The sequence below is a fragment of the Varroa jacobsoni genome, unplaced genomic scaffold (genome assembly GCF_002532875.2).
Source record: "Varroa jacobsoni isolate VJ856 unplaced genomic scaffold, vjacob_1.0 contig02162, whole genome shotgun sequence".
NCBI lineage: Eukaryota > Metazoa > Arthropoda > Arachnida > Mesostigmata > Varroidae > Varroa > Varroa jacobsoni.
In genome coordinates, this window is record NW_019214770.1 from 9,695 (window position 1) to 32,795 (window position 23,101).

Genomic DNA, 23,101 nt, shown 5'->3' on the forward strand with positions numbered 1-23,101 from the left:
CTAAATTGAAAAATTAAATATTTCATTTTAAACGGCCCTGACTAATATCTATCTCTTGGCATACTGCAGCGGTTGATTTCAAGATCGTTATAGGTGTGCTTATTAGGAATAAATCGTGACTCGCCATAAACACAGCGGCATACGAAGGCTACCGATGTTTCTGTTTTTCATAATTACGGTCTTCGTCAGCTGACACATTTAATTGACCCTCTACTAACTAATTGTTATCCGATTTTGTATAACTGTTCCGAGGGCGATCCAATTTACTGACCGAGATAACGAAAATAAAAATTTAAAAAAAAAAAAAAGAAATTACAGTAATTAAAATTCTTCCACGAGTCTCTTTCCAGTGTCCTTTTCCTCCGAATCATCATAGACCCATCGTCGTTCTCACGCAGCTGCTGGATACACATATAGCGAAAGACTCAAACCCGACCGTAAAGTTTGTCACAGCACATTATACTCAATATACATACAAGTCACATATAATGACTATTGCAAACGCATTGGTCTGATTATTACGAGGGAGCGATGATATAAACACATCATGACCCAAGTGATCAGGGCCCGCTTTTCATCGTTAGCAGCCCAACCCCATACGCATAGCCGTACACTAAATGGCTAACAACCAGTGAAGACCCTCATCCCGAATCGGTTCCGTTTGACCGCTAGGTATCCGGACTGTGCACAAGGACTATCAAAGAGGAAAATGCCTGTGAGCAAAATAAATCTCCTCCAAATAACGAGGGTCTGGGGAACGTTCAAAGGGTGCGGGTTCCTAACCAATATTGAGAATATCCAGTCTGGAGCGGCTTAGTCGAACGACACACGCCAGGCGAATAGGTAGATTTGGTAAAACTGGCTAATCGAAGAAAACTTTGTTGCCGGACCAGTGGAAACAACTACATTGCACCCCAGTTAGAGGGGGGTGCAGAAAAAAGGAAAAATTGGTAAAGGAAAAATCTGCTCATTTGCCTGGTGCGTAAGCCGGTGTAAACCGCCAATGGTATATAATAGAATACCACTAGATACAAGAGATGTTGTCTCGGTATTGGGAAATTGACGCCCAAAATCTTATGGCCCCGAAGCAATTGTTCAAAATGGGTAAATTGTCCCGGGCGAGGAATCAGTCCAATCCCTCATCCGGCCATATTAAAGATCCGTAATTATCTACGTCGAAATGTGTAGCATGAGAGCTGCAGAAGAAAGAACAGTTCGGTCTTTTGTAAAATCCGGCGGGTTTTCCCACGAGGACAGGCCATGGCTATCTGAACATGAACGTGTGGAAGGATTAACAAAGGCATGTTAATGATAGGATATGGAAAGGCTAACAATGCGTGGAAAAACGTCCGTCACATTGGCATCAAGGTACATCGCTCCTATTTAGGAATAGTGCATACGCTGAGGTTCAATGCTTGATTCAATTAGACAGTAGGTAGATTCCGTATGATTGGGTATGCTAAATACAAATATGATAAAGTGCCCTTCGTCTGTGAAGAAATGGGATACAAACGAAATAGGGAACGCGTACCTTGCAAAATAATTTACCACATATAGAACATGCTGTACACATAATTTGTGATAAGGAAGGTTTCCTGTTTGGTCCGTTCGAATTGAGCAAGTCATGACCCGTTCTAAAATCTAGGTCACACGGCACGTCGTATCGAGATCCCGGGTTCCAATTCGAATTTCCTTATTGCTCCTTCTTATGAGTTCTTCACAGATATTCGCCACTCGTAAATAGGCCAAAAGCGCAACTGCTGTCGCGTCCGGAAGACGTACCTCAATTTCCAAGGTCTTGTCCTGTAGGTTTCAGTATCTTTCAAGTCTTCACAAAATACAACTCTGTCAAGTCGGCAGCGACTAATTAGCAGAACGCCACGTTTTCCCCAGGCTCTGCTACCATATTAACGACCTTTATTGTTGCTTTGCTGGAAGCACAATTATGGCTAGAATGACGGTGCCGACGGCACTCATGTATGCTATTCCCCGCTTTACGATACATGCATTGATTGTCGTGCGGGTGGTTTTAGAAAAACCGGAAAGATGATTAGACGCGAAAGGTAGTATGAGCCTACGCACCGAGTAAAATAGAATTGCGACAAAAAGTTTATAATAAGCAGGGAACGAGCTAGAATCTGTACCCACTGGTTACTGGCATTAGTGACAAAACATCATAATAGCCCAATATGAAGTGTCAGTGCTCGGCCGGGTGTAGCTCGCCCCTGCAGTCATTGCTTGGAGCAAATAAGATGTGAATTTTTGGGAGTTCAAGGTACATCGCTCCTATTTAGCAATAGTGCATACGCTGAGGTTCAGTGGTTGAAGTTTGGCATCCACTAACGTTAGTGAGGCATCGTTTCACAAAGTTGTAAGTTCGTCTTAGCATAATATGAAATACGAATCAGCCCTCACCGCAGTCTGTCAAATGCAGTTTGTTTTGAATCTAGAAAAACTTTTGATGTTCCTGCGTTTAGAAGGCAAATAATCAACTACTACTTTATCACGGGGGCAATCAAGGGATCCGACACGAGAAAGAGAATAAAACTAGAGATTATACGTAGTAACAGTGTGTACTGTCATCTCCTAGCCTAAACGGCACGTTCCCGGTAGTTGAGAGGCACGCTTTGATGATAAGAAAGTCGTACCACGCGGTTTGTTCTAAGGGGAAAGTTAACCCAAGGGAACTCGTTTAAGGCAGTTGGACAATGAGAACAAAGAGTGACGGTGAGAGGTCGGAGTTATCGGTGACATTCGGAGTTCTGCACGACTCTAGCAGACGATATCGTGCAAGTTAGCACGCAGTAACGGTAACGTTATGGAGTTTAGAGTTGTTTGCTTCGATTGATACTGATACTCTCTGCAAGCCGAGACCATGTCTCGAAAACGAAGCCCAACTGACTTATCCGGCGTTGCTGTCTTCTCGTTCGCAGTGAACAGTAGCTGGTTAGCCGATGCAGTCGAAGGAAACGTTGTGAAAAAGCTAGTAAGAACTAGGATAGGGCTGATATCAGACGCTGCCGAACCCAGTCTAAAGTAACCGCCTCAAAATGTCTTAAGAAACTACTATCCGTGTTCAGCACGATTTCCGCTACTCGGAAACCGCGCTTTTTAGCCAGATGATGAGGGGGAAAAAGCTTAGAAGTCAGACCCCAACGAGTTGAAAGGCTCATTGATGCATGCATGAAATTCGTGCGCCATCTGACGGGAAGGAATCTGTACACGATCTCAGCAAGGATTCTAGCATGCCCGCAAAAAAAAAAACTATGAAATCGCTCAAATTTGAAACACAAGCATGCTTTCCTTTCTGTTTGATGACTGGCGAATTCTCCTAGCGAAAGTCGAGTCATCGAAATGGCTGTACCGTGTTTTGGGCAAAACAACGGAAAATATGGCAGATTTTTATAGAAAACGTGCATTGTTGGTGATTCTAGAAACGCTGGTGTCAGGATTATTAGTGTCGTTGAAAATCGACGAAAATGTAGGTTGTTCAATTGAACAAAGGAAAAACAAAGGTCTGACTTGTAGGGTATATCTGTTTCCGTCATTACATAGGTCAAATTAGTAAGTTTATTTCATCCAGATGAAATCTAAGAATTATTAAAGATTTTTTATGGAAAAAATAGTGCCGCCTATTGTCAGTGTTAGGTTTTATACGTGTCCGTAGGTCATAGCTGCAAAACACGTTGTAGGAATGAAGAGCCTTGAAAATATCTTATTATTAGCAGCTTTCATACAAATGGACACAAGTGCTTCCATGATTTATATTATTAAAATTTTTAAAGGTTTGAGGCGACGTAAAGGGATGTGATGCGCGTGTTCGAGGGAAAGCAAGGATTCTTAAACTGCTTTCGTCCAAATGAGCTCCTATCGTAAAGTTAGCAAGGACTGAGCACCACAAGCACAGGGAGGTTCTCCGATGATGTGTCAGCGGTAATATTAGCTTATCGTCCAAAGACCCCTGCATTTTATGGTATATGTTAAGTATCCTCAACACGAAAATGTGCTATATTTTATATAGCAATAACGTTTTTTTCTTGTACACGATGCATTGTATTTAGACAGTAACTTTTTAACTAATCACGTGTCAGCTAACCAATAGCCATGTACACTCTAACACTGAAATATAAGTTGTACATTTTCCTTTGAAGGAAATTTGCAGACAACAGGGAAATGCAAAATTGCCTCGCTACCACCTACCTGCAGCCATAACAATTCCACGCGCAGGGGCACGACAGAAGCATCAAATCTCCCTTGCACTTCAGTATTTTCTGTTATCATATAAATCGACCTGCTCCGAGAGTAGATTTCTATTCAATTCGAAACAAGTTACAACGAATCGGAATAACCGGAAACCTGATCTGAAAATCAGCTCCTGTATATTTAGATGATATATCAGATTGGCTGGAATTAGGAGCATATTGTCTCGATAAATAACTGTCGTCTGACAAACGAGTTGATTCCCGCTGACATTTATGGAGAGCGCTGCGACCCAATTAAAGGTATGGAGAAGGTAGACGTTTAGTGATGGCCAAAGCTGTGCTTCAGCGTTCACTTACGACAATTGGTCCGATACCGCTGAGTAGTGATGACGTTTTTGAACAGCAGGACAAACGCCCGATAGGCCAAAATTAGATTCGGCAGACGTGTTTTACAGAAGCTGTACCCACGGAAAAATGGGTACATTTCTCGAACGCTCGGACGGAAGCAACGGAGGCTATTTATTGCTTGTCAAAAGAAAATAAAGGTTTTTTTTAATGAACAAGCATAGTTCTTAAGTAATGGTTCACCTAAACATTGACTGATTTTCATAAGTGAACTGTCGTTTCATAGAGGAATAATATTGTGAAAGCCTTTCGAATTAAGCTCTTCCGTATGCTATCGTCGGATAGTGTGTGGGTCATAGAGCAGCGCTTGTTTGCAGGTAATAGGAATTCACAATCTAGACTGATTGTTACTTCGTTCTGAAGCGCAGTTTCAGAATGACTCAGGGTCAAACGAATTGTCCACTGTGTTGTTAGAGCAATGTAGCGTGGGTTCTATTTCCGCTTTCACAAAAAGTGTACTGACCATTTCGAGCGAAGAATGTCAAAAGCACTAATTATTCCTTTCATATAATTTGTCTAATCAGATCCCATCAGGCAAAAACGCTTCGCCCAGATACGTTACGGTACTTGATTGGTGTTCAACGAACGATTTGCAACGATGCGTAGCGGTGGAAGGTCCTTTAGTTTGTTCAGTGAATATGAGTTCGGTTAAATACCGTACTCATTCATATAATATTCATTTGTCAACAATGGCTAGATCAAGAGTGAATATGGACGAATACGGCTTTGCTTGAAGGCCAGTTGCTCTTCACCGGTAAACATTGCATTGCGGCGTGCATTACGTGCGCGGTGATCTTGGCGAGGACGTGCGAGGAGACTTCCCGTGCGAAACTTGTTTTGTTGGAACAGCGCATCAGTGCAGCCAGAATGTATAATACTCCAAGACGTCTCATGATTGCTCGTGTACGTATTGAACTTATCGTTAAGAAATCTATACGGCAGTAGAAAGAGGGAGAGAGCTGGGAAATTACCGAGAGGTACAAGATCAAATGTGATTGTTCCCATAGTATCACAGTAATGCGGTATTCGTTTGCTAAATATAGAGACAAATGATAATTTAAGTGCGGAACGAAAACACGTTTCGTTTTATGTTGGAACGTATCAGTCTTCTAAAGCAGTGTTGAACGGCACACAGCATCTAACTACCAAACGATATGTTTGTCTTCGCTACCGGCCAACGTTTGTTTAGGCACAGGCTGATCCACTCATTTTTATATGTACAGTGCCAAAGTTGTAGTAGGACAGTCTCCCAATGTGCAAAAAATCTACGAATAATAGCCTCGTAACTAACGACACTTGACCATGTTGTTACGAGTTGAAACTAACGCGACCCCGAGCGGAATCGAACGATCTCAATAGCTTCTTCGCGTCGATTAACAGCGACACGTCTATATCGTGTTAAGAGCCCCAGCCGGACCAGCATCGTCGTCACCCTTCATTTAGCAGGGCAAACCATCGAACTCAGCAGACAAGCAGCAAGGTCAGCTGCAGTCGTAGGACTAAATAACACACTGGTGCAATAATTGGTAGTTATGATAATAACACTGCAAATCGGTAGTTGTTAGGACGGTATAGACGCAGTTTAGAGGCGGATATGACGCGCTATTGGGACGGCATAGACGATAGAAGTGGATTTGCGTATTGTCTTATAAAAACGTCACCTTCCGCCTCTGCTAGTTTTTTTTAGTTAACATTTGTTTTTGGTAAACTCTGTTGGCTGAAAACGTGTACGTCACTTATGCGATAAGCCACACATAATGTGTGGCTCTTCATAGAAATACTTGGCTAACTGGACAACACAATGTTGATCAGAAACAGCGCTAAAAAATCGGGTGAGGCAGAAATCAACCTCAAGAGAGAGAGGTAGTTTTTACAGTTAGGAAACGACAAGACGGATGACACTGCTGGAGTAACGTTAGCTCCATAACCTGTGGAGCATTTCCACAAGTACGTAAAAAATCACTCTATCCCTCGATATTTCCGTTGGCCCGTATTATAAGGTTGCATCCGTATGTTCAATCTGTACAATTGCTTTTTATGCTTCTTCTCTCATAACATCGATTTAATCCAATAATAAATAGTAAAATACACGTTATTTTATTTCAACAGCCTTTACATGAACGACAAGAACTTGATCATTATCAGCGGGCCTGTCACCGCTGAGAGCCCGTAAGCACGACGACTTTATTGTATTTCATATGCTTATGTTAAGTTTAAAGGACGAGCAGCTTTAACGGTACGACTATTATATCGCTTCTTATAGTGGCTGGACAAGACGGCAAGCATATTTTGCAAATATTACAATTAAGATATCGCTTGTGTTAATGCCGGCCAGGGCTCACATTTGTTTTCGCCCACTGTAGAATGATGACTTGCCCAACCCCTGCCGCTCTACCCTCTAAAACATGCTTGCCCCATTCAGTCTCTGCCAGCAGCGGCGTGCCAATCTACCCCAATGACTTTTCGTCCCTAAGAACCTCGTTTTTCGACGGTGGGCCCCACCTCTGTCAGCAGATGTCGACCATTTCACCCTCTTTCTTTGTCGATCTCTCTATTCGTTCCCTTCTCGCCGTCGATCTGGCCGCCGAAGGGGAAGAGTCCAATGCGCCGCCTCTTTATACAGCAGCTTCTCGAGGAGGTCGTATTTCTCGAACCGCGCGTCTGACTACAGCCGGTTAGCACTGCAAAAGGGGGTCAGAGACTGACCGAAGTAAAGTCTTCCCACAAAAGAGCGGTGTCCTATTGGCCGCTGCGGGCAAGTGAACAAGGGGCTGGGCTACTGTGGCCTACCGCCAATTCGCAAGCCGGGCAGTCGAAGGCGCGGTCTCGGAACCGCGCCACAAAGGAAGCCGCCATCTGGCAAAGATATACAATTCGACCCACCGGCTGGCAGCTGCGGAAGGGACTCTGGCCAAGTCCAAGTTTACTGTTAATGGTATGTGGTCTTTTTTCTTGGGTCGTCGATGCAATGCTGCTGATTCTGGTGTCACCCATAGAGGAAAGAGCAGAAGAATCAGGCAACAGAGAGACCCCGATGGGATGATAATTGCTTCTAGGGCATTACTGTTAGCTGCGTTTGGTGTACTGTGTTCTAGTACGATTCACTTCTGCTGTTCGTAAGCTAAGAATGCTAAGTCAAACTCGAGTTTTTAATTAGCTCCCAGGCATGACATTGGCAAATTGATGAAAGTATTAGCTACGTTTTGGAGTCGCGCTACAACCCGTTTGCCCGTCAGCTTTCTTTTTCTCTATCGTAATATGTTTATTTACTGATTTTTGTAAATTTTTTTCACTTATCATTTCGCCCCTATCTGCAGTTTAAAAAGGCTACATCTAGTAATGACTGTGTCGCACGCCTCTCGCGCTAGACTGATGTACATACAACACGATCGCGTTGAAGCTTCGGCTTCGTTCGTGTTTGTTATTGTCCGTATCTCCCGGTCTTGGTTTTCACTTTTAGCGGCTGACGAGCGATCCACTCGACAAAATGTTCCATTCCGCCCTTTTGGTAGTGTCCGACGCATACGAAGACAATAAGACGAGCAGCAGTGTTCTGGGTCTCACAAAGTCTTTCACTCTCTAAAAAGTCAGAGGCTTTGTAGAGCCTTCATAAAAGAGCCGCCCCTTCATAGAGAAACATTCCAACGTCAAATATGCCCCCAGGTGGTCCCCCAGGGACATTCCATAGCATACGACACATTTTTTCTACCCGTGTCTGGAGCATTGTTCACTCGTTGCTTGGGTGCGGTGTCATTTCTTCATCCGACAACCCCTGCCTAATCGACCTGACAACAAAGCAATGATTATGTCGACTGCGTCACAATGCCCATCTAGACATAACTAGCGCTACCGCGGTACGGGACAGCTTCAGACGTGTGCGCACGAGGACGAACCGGTGCGTTCGCTTATTAGAGCTAACAGGCAGATCCGTGACAGAGCATTCTGAACACCAGGGAACTGCTGGACCAAAACAGTATGTAGCGCTGCGGAAGAGACTGCGTTTTAAAAAAAGACCCTAGGCCTATTGTGTGGTGCCCGCTATAAAGAAACAGGCATTGTTGGGTAGCCATAGACTGCTTACGTCAGCTGACGAAGCAGATGTGCCCATGCACAAAAAGAAGAAGGTTTCACTGGCAAAGAGAAACAGGGTTATCGATAAGACTAAAATAAGACGACGGCCACGGGCTGACATGGCTACGCATTCTTCTAGAACTAAGTAACGTAAGCACAATTCTAGGTGCTGCTATGAGTTAGAGGTACTTAGTATAACTGTAGGAAACGAAATTGTTAGAAGAACGATACGCCCAACGTCCAGCAACGATCTTAAAAAAGTAAAGCCTAAGGTCTCTAAAGACGTAATGGTTAAAGGACTTTGCGCTTTATTATGCTACACTATTCCCGATTACCTGTGCTTTGACATATAGAAAAGATTTTCTCATTGGTGTAGATAAGAAGAAAAAATAGAAGATCCGTTGTTTTTCTTTACTGCCAGTTTCATATTTGGCCCCTTCCAACAAGTTTTGCAAATTTCTGATCAAAAGGAAAAATGGCCAAAACTACACTTTATTAGCAAAACATACATAGGACGGTCAGATCGAACAGATCGTTGTCCTATTTGCTGTTGTTTTCTACTGCTGCTACAGGAGTAGTAGGTAATCGAACAAATAATTTTCGACTATCTTGGCTACACTCCAGTTGAAGCGTGTTATCACTGCCCATGGCCAAGAACTCTATCGCTATCTGTATACAGAGACAATATCTCTTCGAGTTGTTCAAATTCTCTATGCTGTTTGAAGCCATGTCTAAAAAATAGTATCAGACGTGAAATTCGTAGCACCTATTGAGGTTCTACAATGCTAAAAAGGTATTGCAGAATTACGGTAGTATGTTCATAACTTTGTAACTGTAATTTCATATAATAAATTGTCAACTTGCCACTCGGAAATTGATATGAGTATGGCAGTAAATTCTTAAAAGCGGTCAGACAGATAACCTTCGTACCAAGTAAGCACCCCTGTTAGCAGGCGTGCTGTTGTGCATCAACAAGGCCTGTCATTCTACTACATATTGCACAAATTTGTATAATTGATACCGTGCCCAGTTTCGAGAGCGAAACCATTTATGACTATTGATCATTTCTGTGCAAATTCTCGCCGCCCACTGCACACAAGGGCAGCAGGAAAAACCTTTCTACAAAGCTGAATCTGAAAGGGCGTAATCTGTTGCAATTGTCACAAGGAAACAGGACAAATAGCAGATTTCCTCCGGATCGTCATTTTGCTGGATTCGCAAGATAAGCAGCGACAACTGTTTGCATACCCTAGCTGCCTACAGCGTTCGAAAGGCCACTAACGTATCATCAGATTCTGTGTGTGTGGGGTGTGGATGCGGCCTTTAACGACACGATAGTACAGAGGTTATGAATGCGCATTGGTAACCTAAAAAGAACCGCTGGCCGTGTCTGGGCATTCGAATAAACTAGACGAGGCGCAGCTGTTGGGTTCGTTCAGAGATTCGTTATACTACATAGACCTGCTTGTCCTCTTAGTAGTCCTAGATGAGACTTGATGCAAGAGACTTTACATAACACTTCTTTATACCTTCGAAGTTGTCAATCATTTCCACTTATAAGTTTGCCTCCTCACTAGCTGAATTCATGATCCACTTCGTGTGCGGTTACCATTGACAGTTCTAGCGACAACTTAAATGACCTATTTATTGCTCGAATATATAACGGCCCCATTATATATCCGAGCAACTTCCACGAGAGAAAGGCAGCATGAGTCTTCCGAGTAACAGTTTCCCCAGGCTTTCTCGTAGCTGCCGAGGTAAACGTTTATTTCCATCAGTGGGTTCGAACACTGTGAAACTAAGATTCTCTTCCTAACCTTAACGACTTCTTCGTTAGCGGTTGTGCCCTGATCATAGGCAGAGCGATCGATCGGCGTTTTGGCGTTTCTCAATTATATCCGCTGAACGGTGAGGGCAATGGAAGGTGGGCGGGTCTTCGGTCGTAAAACGTAACGTAATGTTAGGCTATTGTCCAGAGAGGCCGCTCCCTTTCTCTGGACAACAGAGAAAGAAGAAGGAAATAAGAACGACAACTTGCACGGATGATAAAACAGCAACGAAGAAAATGACGCTTGATTGTTAGACCTGTGTCTATAGTTGCATGTGGGAGAGCGTCGATAAAAACGCCTATAATGAAATTGGTCTGTCAGTGATGTCTCTTTGACCTGCCAGTGTCTTTCATGTGGGGGTGCATACATCAAAAGTGTACTAGTAGATACGCGAAAAGCAAGCTTCCTTCTTTCTGGAATCTGAGTATATGAAAGGGAGCTATCCATGAAACAGAAAGGCTCCAAGGCATCCTACAAGCCCATGAATCTAATAAACCGTAGCTCGCTGCAGTAGATCGTGTTGCGGTAAGTTTATAGATCCGAGATCATAAAGGCCAATTCGAAACTAGTAATCAGAAAATAAATCCAGTTCCGTCAGAGCATGGGATCTCGGCTCGGCTGCTGTGAAACATATTCAAATGTTGTTTGCTTCGCTCCTATCTAATCCTACACGCAATTTATATCTGATCTATTCCCTTGATAACAATTGTGCTTGATCGTATGCCATAGCTCTGTGTATCTGAATTAGAAAAAGGAAACAATTATAAAAATACTGAGTCTTAAATTATAAATTATTCAATAAGTTATTTCTGAGTATATCCTACTGTTCAGTATGGTATAAACCGAGTTTTGTCTAGATCGCGACTGAGTCAGTAGTGACACTCGGGGCCAGGAGATATAGCCCGATTATTGCCATCAACGCCTAGGTTTTAGGTACTTACTGCATTAACCTGAGCTGAAACTGAAGCTTCACTGTGAAGTCACATATTGGCTCAAATAGTTTTTTTCGTGCGCAATTTTCTTTTCGATAAAGAGCAACCCTTCACTGCTGTATAGTTCACGGCTATTAAGCAGCAGTGTAAAGCTCGTAATAAATACTGCAAATAAACAGCGGCGGAATTATCGAAGACTGATGGATATTGATAATGCAGTGAACCTAATCTTTAAATCCACAGACATGATGACCCCGACCCGACTTTCAGCTGACATTTAGTGGTGTCTTAGTTTTTTTGAGTGCTTAATATCGCCGTCCTGCGCAATCGCGTTTAGCCGCCATGAACAAAACTTCGTTCCTAGTAGTGACCTATTCAAAGTAGGTCCTCATCAGAATATCAAAATGTGCTTATTGCTTGCTATCGTCGTTAGAAATTTCCTGCGCCTACATAATCGATCCTCATTGACTGATCTCCACTTCGCCCTTGTCTTTCTCTTCCCTCCTGATACCATTTAATATGATATCTAACGTATCTTTGTAATTTTCTGGCTAAAATTTTCCGTTTCAGTTGAGATAGGTCCTGAACATCCTTCATCCTCATGGGCACTCAAGCCCTTTGGCTGCGCGCACGCAGCTCGCGCTGGCAACTCCGATCGGCATTGGCATTGAGAGGCCGTGCTAATGTTTGCCCTCGGCCAGGTGCAGGAAATACAGGGGTTGCAGTCAAGCCAGTGCAACCCTCGCGAGCGACAGCTAGCACAAGAAGCACCCTAAGGCAGTTCTTCTGCCGACAAGTCTTCACGCTACTCGTCATCATAATGCTTTTAAGCCCAAATGCCAACGACACACACGCTGGAGTGCACGGTATGTGTGATCTGTTACTTAGCTTGTTACAAGAATCATTATCATCTTCGTTGTTATTGCTATTGCAATTATCAAGGAACTAGAGGCGCTGGGGTCGCGCCGACAAGACATAATTAATCCTAAGCTATTTTTATCAATGAAGTAAATTATATAGTTATTGCTAGCACTATTATAACTCATGGAGACAGCAGTGCTTACGGTTTCACTGGTCATAGATGGAATAATTGTTAATGCGACTAGCAGTCATCTTTTACATAATATCGTATTTTGCCTTGAATGACTGTTGCAATTTGGCTTAAACATACCGGATCAGATTTTACGCGTCACGCCAACGAACGCACAGTCGATGATGTATATGTAGAATAAACGTTCCATGTGAGCCTATTAAGGATGAAAGTCAGAGGTCCTTTTAAATTAATTAAGGTGAAACGCGCCGCCATCAGAAACAAACCACTAACGTCAAGTAAATTGAACGTCAATAACATTAACTGTGGCAGAGTAATTTTACATCCTTGTCTGTGGTTTGACAATGAAAAGCAGTCCATAGACTTCGATCTGTCGTTGTCCTGTCATGTTTATTCATGCGTCTACACTCACATGTGTTTAGTATGCAAAGGGGGCAAAAGTATCTTGGAGGTTTCAAAAGAATCACTTGGCAATTTGGGAAAAAAGTGGGGGAATGAAACATGGCGATAAAATGTGCTATTGTCATCAACTGATTAGACTACGAGTTTTCGATTGCCGTACCAATGGTCCACGGGTCTGTTATGAAACCTATAGGGTAGCAAGCTACATCTTCGACAAGCATCCCATAGCAACAGACGTCTCTGATGTCCACTGAGTACAGGCACTACCATCACCTTACGTCCGAACCTATTCGACATTGGCTCTAACTTCAGTTGATATCGAGGGCAACGCTGTTCTCCCGCTTGGGAATAAAAATTGATATATGGCCACCGTATAGTACGGGTGGTATTTCTGTTTAATGAAGTTTCGTAAATTGCACACGGAATGCATTACGCGATCTTTCAATTGGTCCGTAGCTAAATCACGGAAGATTTTATTTTTACCCAGTTCCCGCATTTTCAGTACTTGAGTTAGATTTTGTAGCATGTTAAGAGTGAAATGCCGGTTATGGCTAGCTTAAACTTCAAGTTCTGCTTTTGTAACAAGCCTCTTCCGGTTCCTACATCTGATCAACTGCTCGCTGGTCTTCAACACTTTAATCATTATTCTTAAAACGTTTGCTCCATTCCTTAAAACCCGTTCGCCTAACCTCTTTACCGATCTTCGGTAGATTTCTTTGTCTTCGAAAACCCAATGAGCGTTGAGTCCTGAGTCTAAAGGGTATTTTTTTGTTCTGAACACATTTCTTTTGGAGTAAACTCGATCAGCTCTTATGCACGAGCTTGTAAAAACTTGCAGTATGAACGAGCCAGGTTTTGTCTGTTAACGATCCGTAGCTCAAAAATTATATATAAACATGAGCCGTATGCGTAAGTCTGTCAGGTGACCTTTATTATCAACTATTAGAAAGACTTACGTTGTCTAGTACACGTATTATCACATCATGTTATCTATTTCTATTAAATATTTCATATAATGTGAAAAAATTTGACATTTTTCCCTTATCAAGTAAGGCTTCTACTTGTTAAACGCATAGACCAGTTCGTTGCGTTAACGACTGAGCGATACCATTATTCCATCTTAGCAGCGACGGGAAACGTCCGCTCGGCTGTCGATCACTCTTCCTCCTGTGAACGAGTGATTGAACCTGAAGCCGGTTGGGTTGGCTTCGTAGGCACCTGTGCCGATAATGATCCCTAGTAATGATGGCCACAAGCGTTTCCCAGATGCTTCTCACTATAATAGGATCAATTTCGATCGTTTTCATACAGCTTTTTTCCCCTATAGTGATATCTATTCCCATCTAGATTATAACTTCGTACGATGAACGCCTGACCTGTCAACTTCAATAATTGTCTATTGTAATTAATCTTTTCAACAAACCGATTTGGTACATCGCCAAATCTGTACTTTTCGAACTCGATATCAAGACTTGCCAGGCTGTTGCATATAGCCGATGTTTAAATCAAATGGATGCCGATATAAATTCGCGTTGGAAAAGTCCGGAGCGTCTGTGGTAGATCTGTAGTTCCTGGTTCCTATGAACTGATCTCGTGTTGATTATTTGATCATTATGTTTTCATGCTAATAGGATACGTTCTGTATTTGCTAAGTTTCGTATCGACTGCTGCTATCTTCTTAGATTAATCCTTGCCAGTTTGCTTCAGCCGTTAGCTTTAACTAGGGACACTGTGCGAGCTCTAAAGTCAGATACGCCTATAGGTCTGAAACCGGGTAGCTTCAATACCCTGTTACCAATCGAAAGAGATTTATTGCACAGGTCTGGATTCGTGAAGGACGTCGAGGCCAGTTATCAGATAGTATGATTCTAGGGTCGTACAACCTTTCGGAAAAGTTTGAAAACCTCGCCCGAATAGTCCCCTATGAAAGCTGTCGCTTCTTCTATTAGAGCTATAAAAAGGCCTGGAACCAGAATTCGTTCTGAACCCTCCTTTGACACATCCCCTTAATCCTATACACGGTAGGACAAATATCTCTTGACAATGTTAAAAAGTCCTATGGCAGTTTATTAATTAAACAATTATTTTATTTTGATTATGTTTGGTTACATGTTCTTGTCACCAGCTTACCAGCGTACAATTTCATTGATTTTTTTCGATATTATTCGTATGACCGGAACCTACTGGTGTGATGTCGCTGCCAATGAGTAATCTGCACAGTCATCAGTCACATATTTAATTTTAATTAATTAAAAATTTATTAGAACATAAGAAAGTATACTGTTATCCCAATACTTTTCTATTCGGTGCCATCCGTTCGTTGTTTGACGCTTGTTATATACAACTACCGGGTCCTGGTTATGAAACTGTGCTCGATCCATATTTATCTACTGCACATCCGGCCTGAAATGAAACTGCCCTACGCTTAACGAAATGCTAGGGTTTGCGAGCCAGTCATTAAATATGTTATCATCACCGGTTTTACTGGATACCGACTAATCTCAAAAAGTAATGGCCTGATAAGCGGCAGGATGGCTGCCAAGCCATTCGATCTAACCTAAAATCAAAGGTAATTTGGTGTTTGCTTCCTTTTCCCCAACCTCCGCCCGCTCGCCATCGCTAGTTTGTAAAGTATTGATCCTAATCCTTTACGCGTATGAATATCAGAAGCGGGTATCAGCCTCATTGTTATTGCTAAATGGGGCACGGGCTAGGAGGTAACATTACCGGCGGTTGGGGTCCTCTTCGTTTGGGCTGTAATTTCTAAAAACATCCAAACAGTTATACATTATTCTCGCCTCAATAATCCTAATATTCTCTCTCTCTCTTATTATATATATATATATATATATATATATATATATGTAATAAAAACATTTACTTCTAATAATTTTCTGCGATAGGTCGGTCGATAGCTAAGTTTGGGAAATAAGGCGATATAATAAGTTCTTTTTAAATTGTTATGGACTATGGATATGTTTAGATAGCTGTCGATTGCTATAACAATGCTCTCAGCTACGGTACCGAAGTGTCGAATGAATACAAGAACGCAGCAACGAAGTCCCATACATCTAGTACTACCGGTAAGGCCTTTTTTTTTATCAAACAGATAATAAAAATATGTACTCGTTATCAATAACACTAGGTGCAACGACAAGCTCTTTGACATACACACACACACAATAACCGTAGATGTTGTCTCTTCATCATAACAACTAGGAAGGATGTATGCAAAATTCATTGCCGACACTATGATTCCACTGACTTTCGATGTTTCAGCTGGACCGCCGTCTTGCAGAATGGAGTTTGATAGTACCGCCAGCAAGCAGGGTAACTTCAGCTCTCCTGCATACCCAAATAATTATCCGGAAAACATGGAGTGCTATTACACCTTCAAAGGTAAAAAAAACAATGAATATAAGTGTTAATTTAATTTGAGATTATTAAATAACGCTTACAAGACAATAACCCTACGCACACGATTAAGCAGAAACCCATTTATTTCTACGTTTTAAATCATACTCAGGTAAGGTGCTGCCGCTAAGCATTGCGTTCGAATCATAACATCTTTACTGAACTCAGGATGTAAACACGTTACCACTGACCCGTTGCGGCGTTTCATATAGGTCATTGGTTCAAGTGAAGGGTGAAGTCAGCAATCCGTTAGGTTTTGTACCTATATAGAGTGCTGGCGTTTAAGTAGCTCTGCTATAATCCAAAAGTCTGTCTACGAAGCCATACCCTTGGCCTTAGGGGATCTTCCAAAGTTTAACGGAGTTACTGCACAGGCAACTGGTGACTTCTCCGATTTATAAATCCACAAAATTGTAGGTGAGTTTTCTGCTTTCAGTTTTCGCTGCCACTAGGCATCGCTTGACACCGCTAGCTTGCAGGACGAAACATACCGTAATCTACGTCTGGATTCGAACCTACGCCACCACATGTCTACCACTGGAGGTGGCCTTAGACAGGCATGGACGCAGTTCCCAGTGATGCGATTCGTCTACATTTTACCTTGTATCACGAATCTATGTTTGCAATTTATGTTCTTCCATAAGCTTTCTTCCTATCTGAACAAACACCTATCTCCATAACCCCCCACAATCCTACAGGACCTGTTCAACCAAAAACACAGTGAAGCATTCGGTTTCGTCATTGGACAGCCATTAAATCTGCGTACGATTCGATCGTAAAGCGGAATCACTCAGGGATAACTTTTTTCTCGCATGACAACTTCCCGGACGCAGCGTTCCACGTCACTAAACCTAATGAAACAGTTTCATAATTTCCTGCAAGTGCGGCCTACGTCTCGTCGTTGTAAATTCTAGCATTTCCTCTCGTAACTGGCTGTCCGGCACGAAGCCAATCTGATGCGGTTTTATTGTACACAAAGTGTTGGGAGAGTTTGGCCGGACGCGCGCTTCCAACCCCGAATTAACGGCCCACCATCGGTGCCTTAAAGGTTACACATATTACCCGTGTAACTAGTCATCTGCGGCAGTAACTCGACCTTTAAAAAGTGGGCCGACTCCAAGCAATGTCTTGGCCTTTTATTGGCGATAAGTTTGTGGTGGATTAAAAGGAAATCAAGGATTTTGATAGTAAATCAGAGAGCTGCCAGCAAATACGTTGCGTCGGAGATTTATTGAAAGAGAGCTGCTCCGTTAGTAAGGAAATGACGCAGCAGGATTGTGAGGTACCGTGTCGATTCTTCGTAAGAAAGTAGTTGCGTCAGACATTTCATCTTACGCCGCAGACCCGTTCATGGACCATGAACGGGTAACAAGAAGACCATAAGTATACACTATGGCGTTTGTGATTTACCGTGAACAAGGCACAGCTGACTTCAGCCAAGTAGTACCAAAAATATTACCTCCTACCGCAGACAATTCTATTCTAATTTGAATGTAACAAAAAAATTTTAAACGTTGATTTATTTTAGCTGCTTACTGCCGAAACTCTTCTTACTGTGAACAGTATGATTTTCAATACAAAAGGGTATTTGTGTACAAACCTTAAGCGTGTTTTGGGAAAGAAATTTATTAACGCTAATCAATTTCTCGTATTAAACGCATCTTAAGAGCGAGAAAAATACAGAGAAAAAAAAAACAGCTACTGAAGACAGATTTTGAGCCTTATGTATTTGTGAGCCTAGCAATAGGTTACACCGCTTGCCATCTCATTACAGTCGACGTTACTGTAACGCTTAGGCCAGTCACTAATACGGAACACTACTTTGTGCCATATATATGGAAAATCATGTATTATTTCCTTCCCTTATAAATTGTTGTTCATCTGCTCTGAATATTTAAAACAATAATATAATAACTATAATAGTAATAGTAGATAAAGCATATCGACTAATAGGATAGAAGCTTATCTCATTTTTTCAATAAACAGTAAGGAAACATACATGAAAGATGCGAAGTTTCAGGTCATCGAGGGAGACGTTTTTGGCGAATTCTATTCCAATTTGTCTGTACTTCCCTTTAACGTTATTTACCATAAAGTGATTCTTGCCCACTTCCTTACGTTCGTGAGACGCGAACTATCATCAAGTTAAGTGCCCATTAGTTTGTTTCGATGATTAATTTCAATTGGCAGTATACACCTCTTAAAATTGTCCTGGCGTTTGGCACAGAATTGTTCACAAAAATAAACATATAAACACGTATTTAACGTGGAAACAACACTATTCGATAGAGAGCAAAATGGCGTCAGTGAACCTTAAAGAACCTCGAACAGTTCATGATTTGTAGTTCGTTTTGGTGCCACCATTTCACGTATCGATATTAGACTTATGTAGCTTCTGATGAATGCGTACTCCCAAGACAGCTTTACTTTGTATTGGAGCCGTACGCCGGCTTTCAGATAAAAGACGAATTCATGTCAATGCTCCGGGAGGTTCTTCCTGATTCATTTTTTTCAACCGAGTTAAGACACGTATAAAACAAGACCGATATATGACTGCGCCGGTATTTTCTATTCCGAAAGCCTGTGGTGCAAACAGGACACCACAGGCCTTGATCACCCCATCAATCTCGTTCTGCAGCCTACTCCGAATACATACAGGGCCTATTTAGAACGAAGAGATGTTCTAAAAGCCACTGCTATGTACACCTATCTTTCCCGTAACGCATAGACAACTAACTAGTGGGCCAACAGCTGTAGACGTTTATGAAAGTACGTAAATCAAATGCCAACCGCGGTATAGAGAACCATTGTGGCTTATAAACACAACGTGAGATCGTACGCGGGTACTGGCGCGGCAACTTCGTCTTTCTTCTAGTTGCCAAACCCAACCCACCCTATGGCGACACAGTTCGCATCTCATTTTTTTTTACTTTAAAAATAGATTTATCGGGCCTGATCGGGCTTTGCAAACATCGACTTCATTAGCCCATTTGTACCATACAGGTTTCTACAGAGAACATACATCCCGCAACCTCACTTATATGAGACAAGCATAACTACGAGTTAAAAAAAATTGTCTAAGTTTTATAGCAACCAGCTGAAATTCACAATTTCAATAGACACAGCTCACAACAATCCACGTGTAGTGGTCATTCTTGCATGTTGAGAGCAGGTGATTTGGCATCAGTAGCGTCCGCAGTAGACTACTATTAAGCGGTTCCTGAGACTTCACTGGTTACAGCGCCAGCACCCGCTGGGATCCCACTGCTGCTGTCTATAGTTATGGCCTAATAGGTCCAAGAAATTGAGGCGGACATGTGTAAGCGTTTCATCCGAACAACATCTGGTTATGATGGCAGAATAGTTATCTTCTTAAAGCTAAGGGTAGTGAGCCTCTCTCGATATATGCCTCGACGCCAGTGCACAAGAGTATAGAGGAAAATTTGGCAATTACTTTGCTTCTGAAATTCATTTCTGTACAGCTCTGACGAAATAAAGGATGGACTTCAAAGGCGCTACAATACCGCCTTAAATCAGGAATCGGTAAGCACCTTAATTTGAATAAGTCGAACTGAAAATAGAACAGAAAATCTGGGAGACATCCGCAAACATTAACGGCTTATGATGTTAAGGCGGGTCATTCGAGCTTGCGCGAGCAGTTACATTACCTTCTAATCGTAGTAGTAGCCAGAGCTTCCGGTCTCATTCATTTTTCGTATCTATCTTCCGTAACACCGAAACAAAAAATATCTAAAGAAAAGCAAGGCAGCATTTTGTTTCCTTCAGACTACTGTCTATGTTATCGGGGTACGCCCTTAAAGAACGACTTCAACGGGCCTAGTCTCCTGTAAACGAATTAAGATCTGTATTTTGCCACATCTATCTCGAGTCATATCTTGAGTGGTTCGACACTGTGAGCAATAGAATCGTTGTCGCATCACAACCAGTAACTTTTAAAAGAAGTTGCCCTACTCGGCCTGAATGAGTAGTGCCTATATGTGCCCAGACCACGCCTGAATACAACAAAGTCATAGCGAGGTCGACGATACACCTTAACTATCACAGACGGCATAGGAGCAGAATGCAAGCAAACTGAAATTTCGACTGCTCAGATACTTGCATATTCATGAGCATAAAAAGCATTTTTAAATACGGGCGTGCGTGATTCCGGTGCCTAAACCAAAGCCGCTCTACGTACGGTAATTTAGGTCGCAGTACGTAAGTGTTGACTTTCGAGAGGTGCAGCGCCGTTCTGCATTTGGAATTAACTTTCCTGTGACTGTGCTGTTTTCTAGAGTTTTGGCAAATTGACGAAGGTTGTGACGAAGGCTCTGTGTTCAGCAACTGACGATAACTTCTTCTTTGTGACTTTTATTATTCAAATTAGGATAATTCCTTGTACCTGTAGTTTACTCGGCGCGATACTTACTTTTCAACCGGAGGAAATGCATTGTGTATGATACTGGAAGCCCGTTATTGTTGTTTTTGTTAGCCCAAACATATATCTCCAATAGTTCCTCACCTATGAGTAAACCAAATAATCTACAGTCCCCCTTAAACCTTGCGACACAGCATTGGCCACGAGTACCCGGCAGTAAAAGTAGCAGTCGAAGAGTATAGTCCCTGTTGTGGCCCGAGGCTAGGTACGCGTAAGTGCCCCCAGACATCCCAGCCTGGGAGCCTAGGTAGAAGGTAGACGCCAGCAAAGAAATTTCATCAGAAACTCTGTTCGACAACTCGAAGTAATTTCAAAATGCCCTGCCTTACCATTAGCGCTGAGAAGCACCTCTGGTAAGCAAAACTTTCTAGTTCGCTTACCGCATCTGTGAGTCGAAGGTCCCAGAATCCTTGACCGTCTTTGGACAACGAGGCACTCCCTAGCCAGGTACGTGCTTCATGCTGGCTTCTGCTGCCGTCGAAGCACTCAACCATATAGATCATTGTAGTTTTTTGAGCATTGATCACTCAACGCAGTTTTCCTGTACTCGTCGTAGTAACCGCTGGCGCTATTGTGTCCGTTTCGAGTAGTCAGACATCGCTAACTAACCAGCCGGCCGACGAATCAGCAACTAATAACCTCGAAACAACCGTGGAGAACTTTCAAGCTACTAGTCTGAGTGGCACATGGGAATACACCAACGTAATTCAGCTGGACGTTGTCCTGTAGAACGGATCTAGGGGCTGGGTTAAGAGTCTTACGTTGCATCGTACACGTTACAGCACGCCAAATGCAGACAAAGTTCCTCATGAACCTTAGCTAAGTACACTAACGACAGCTACTACGACTATTAAACAGCATTAGAACAACATCGGCTCTCCTGAGCGGCGGGCCTGCGTGTATCAACGAATAATATTTATCACTATACAGCTAGGCCTGATAATTATAGGAAACATCGACAGAGGCTCCCTGCCACCTAAAGCCAAGTTCAGTAGCCGGTTCTTCAATGGCGAAAGATGAGATGCGCATGCGTAAAACGCAGTTACGGCCTCTAATAATGGAGATGGTGGTTAAATCTATAAGGCACGAAAAGCACGACGCAACGTATGGTAAAGTAGAAAGGCGAAACGAAGATGAGATGCTTGCGATGGGGATTTAACAAATAACATGTTAGAAGTAAAACAATGGCCTAATACTTTCGGTAGCGGTGCTTGAATCAAATTCAACGGCCGCTTAACGTAAAGAGTGATTCGATTCAGCCTTGAGAACAACGCAAATACAACAACATATGGAGGAACAACACGTAAGAGACGTTGGGTGTCAGATCTTACAAGCGCCTAAGTCAGTCAAATGGTTATAGTATATACCGCATGAGAGACGCGAAAAAAATAACTTGTTAATTATTATATCTCGATTTTGTTCTGTTAAATAGAGTTATATTCTGTTTGGCCAATATTAATATTGCCGTCACTTATCGTTTCCTTGATGTCATGCCTATACTGTTGCGGTAACACGACAACTTAAACTTAACTTTTTGCCTATATGGTTCGAAGAGACATACAGTTCTGTAATATAGATAGAGCTATCCGTAATACCGAAACGTATGAATTATTCTATCGAAATTACAAGGATGCTTATGAATTGCTACTGGCTAAAAGGAGTCATAACAGCAACAAAATATAGAGTTGCCCATATTCTTTCAATCTAGCGACGCTTATGGGAAGAAAAATGAATAGATCTTCAATCCCTTACAGCGTCAGTTGTTTTTGATATTATAAAGTATAAGAGGGGAATATTTGAGAATAAATAATAATGGCAAGCTGGCGATGTCGTGTAGCGTATTGTGTCAGCAAGACGTACCTTATCAGAGCCTATACACTAAAAGCGATAGACAAGACCTTGTGTGTCGATACCGTAATGATAAAGTAACATGAAACAACAAGGAACTATGCGAAGTTCCGATCCTGTACAGGCGAAGCGTAAATGTATATATTTTGTAGCAAGCAATAGTTTGTTACATTTTCCTCATCGTGACGGATGAAGTTTTGAGCTATATGAGATATATCCAAACTTCGTCCAATTGTGCCCATTATAGCAGCCATATCGACAGTGGGTCACGCAATGGTATTTTGCAATACCTGTTACCTAAATAAGGTATCCAGAGAATGGGAAGGAATTCTTCATCTGGCAGATTTCGTTTTCTGTATACATCAGATGATTATTGTTCCTGCCAATATACGTCAGTTAGCCTGATACAGAGTATCATTGGTCCTACGGGGGAGATATCGACGTACCATTTATCGCCCTCTCACAGCCAGTCCGCCCAAATACCTACTTGATCGCTATGTAAATACTTA

General features: G+C 42.3%; 1 protein-coding gene across 1 annotated transcript in view; it reads left to right on the forward strand.

Moving 5' to 3' along the window:
* Positions 1-12,034: 12,034 nt before the first annotated feature.
* Positions 12,035-23,101, forward strand: part of LOC111272401 (neuropilin and tolloid-like protein 2) — a 32,916-nt gene continuing 21,849 nt past the window's right edge. The window contains exons 1-2 of the mRNA XM_022853837.2: positions 12,035-12,305; positions 16,172-16,291. Coding sequence (XP_022709572.2) covers positions 12,041-12,305; positions 16,172-16,291 — 385 coding nt within the window. The 5' untranslated portion in view covers positions 12,035-12,040. The remainder of the gene's footprint in view (positions 12,306-16,171; positions 16,292-23,101) is intronic.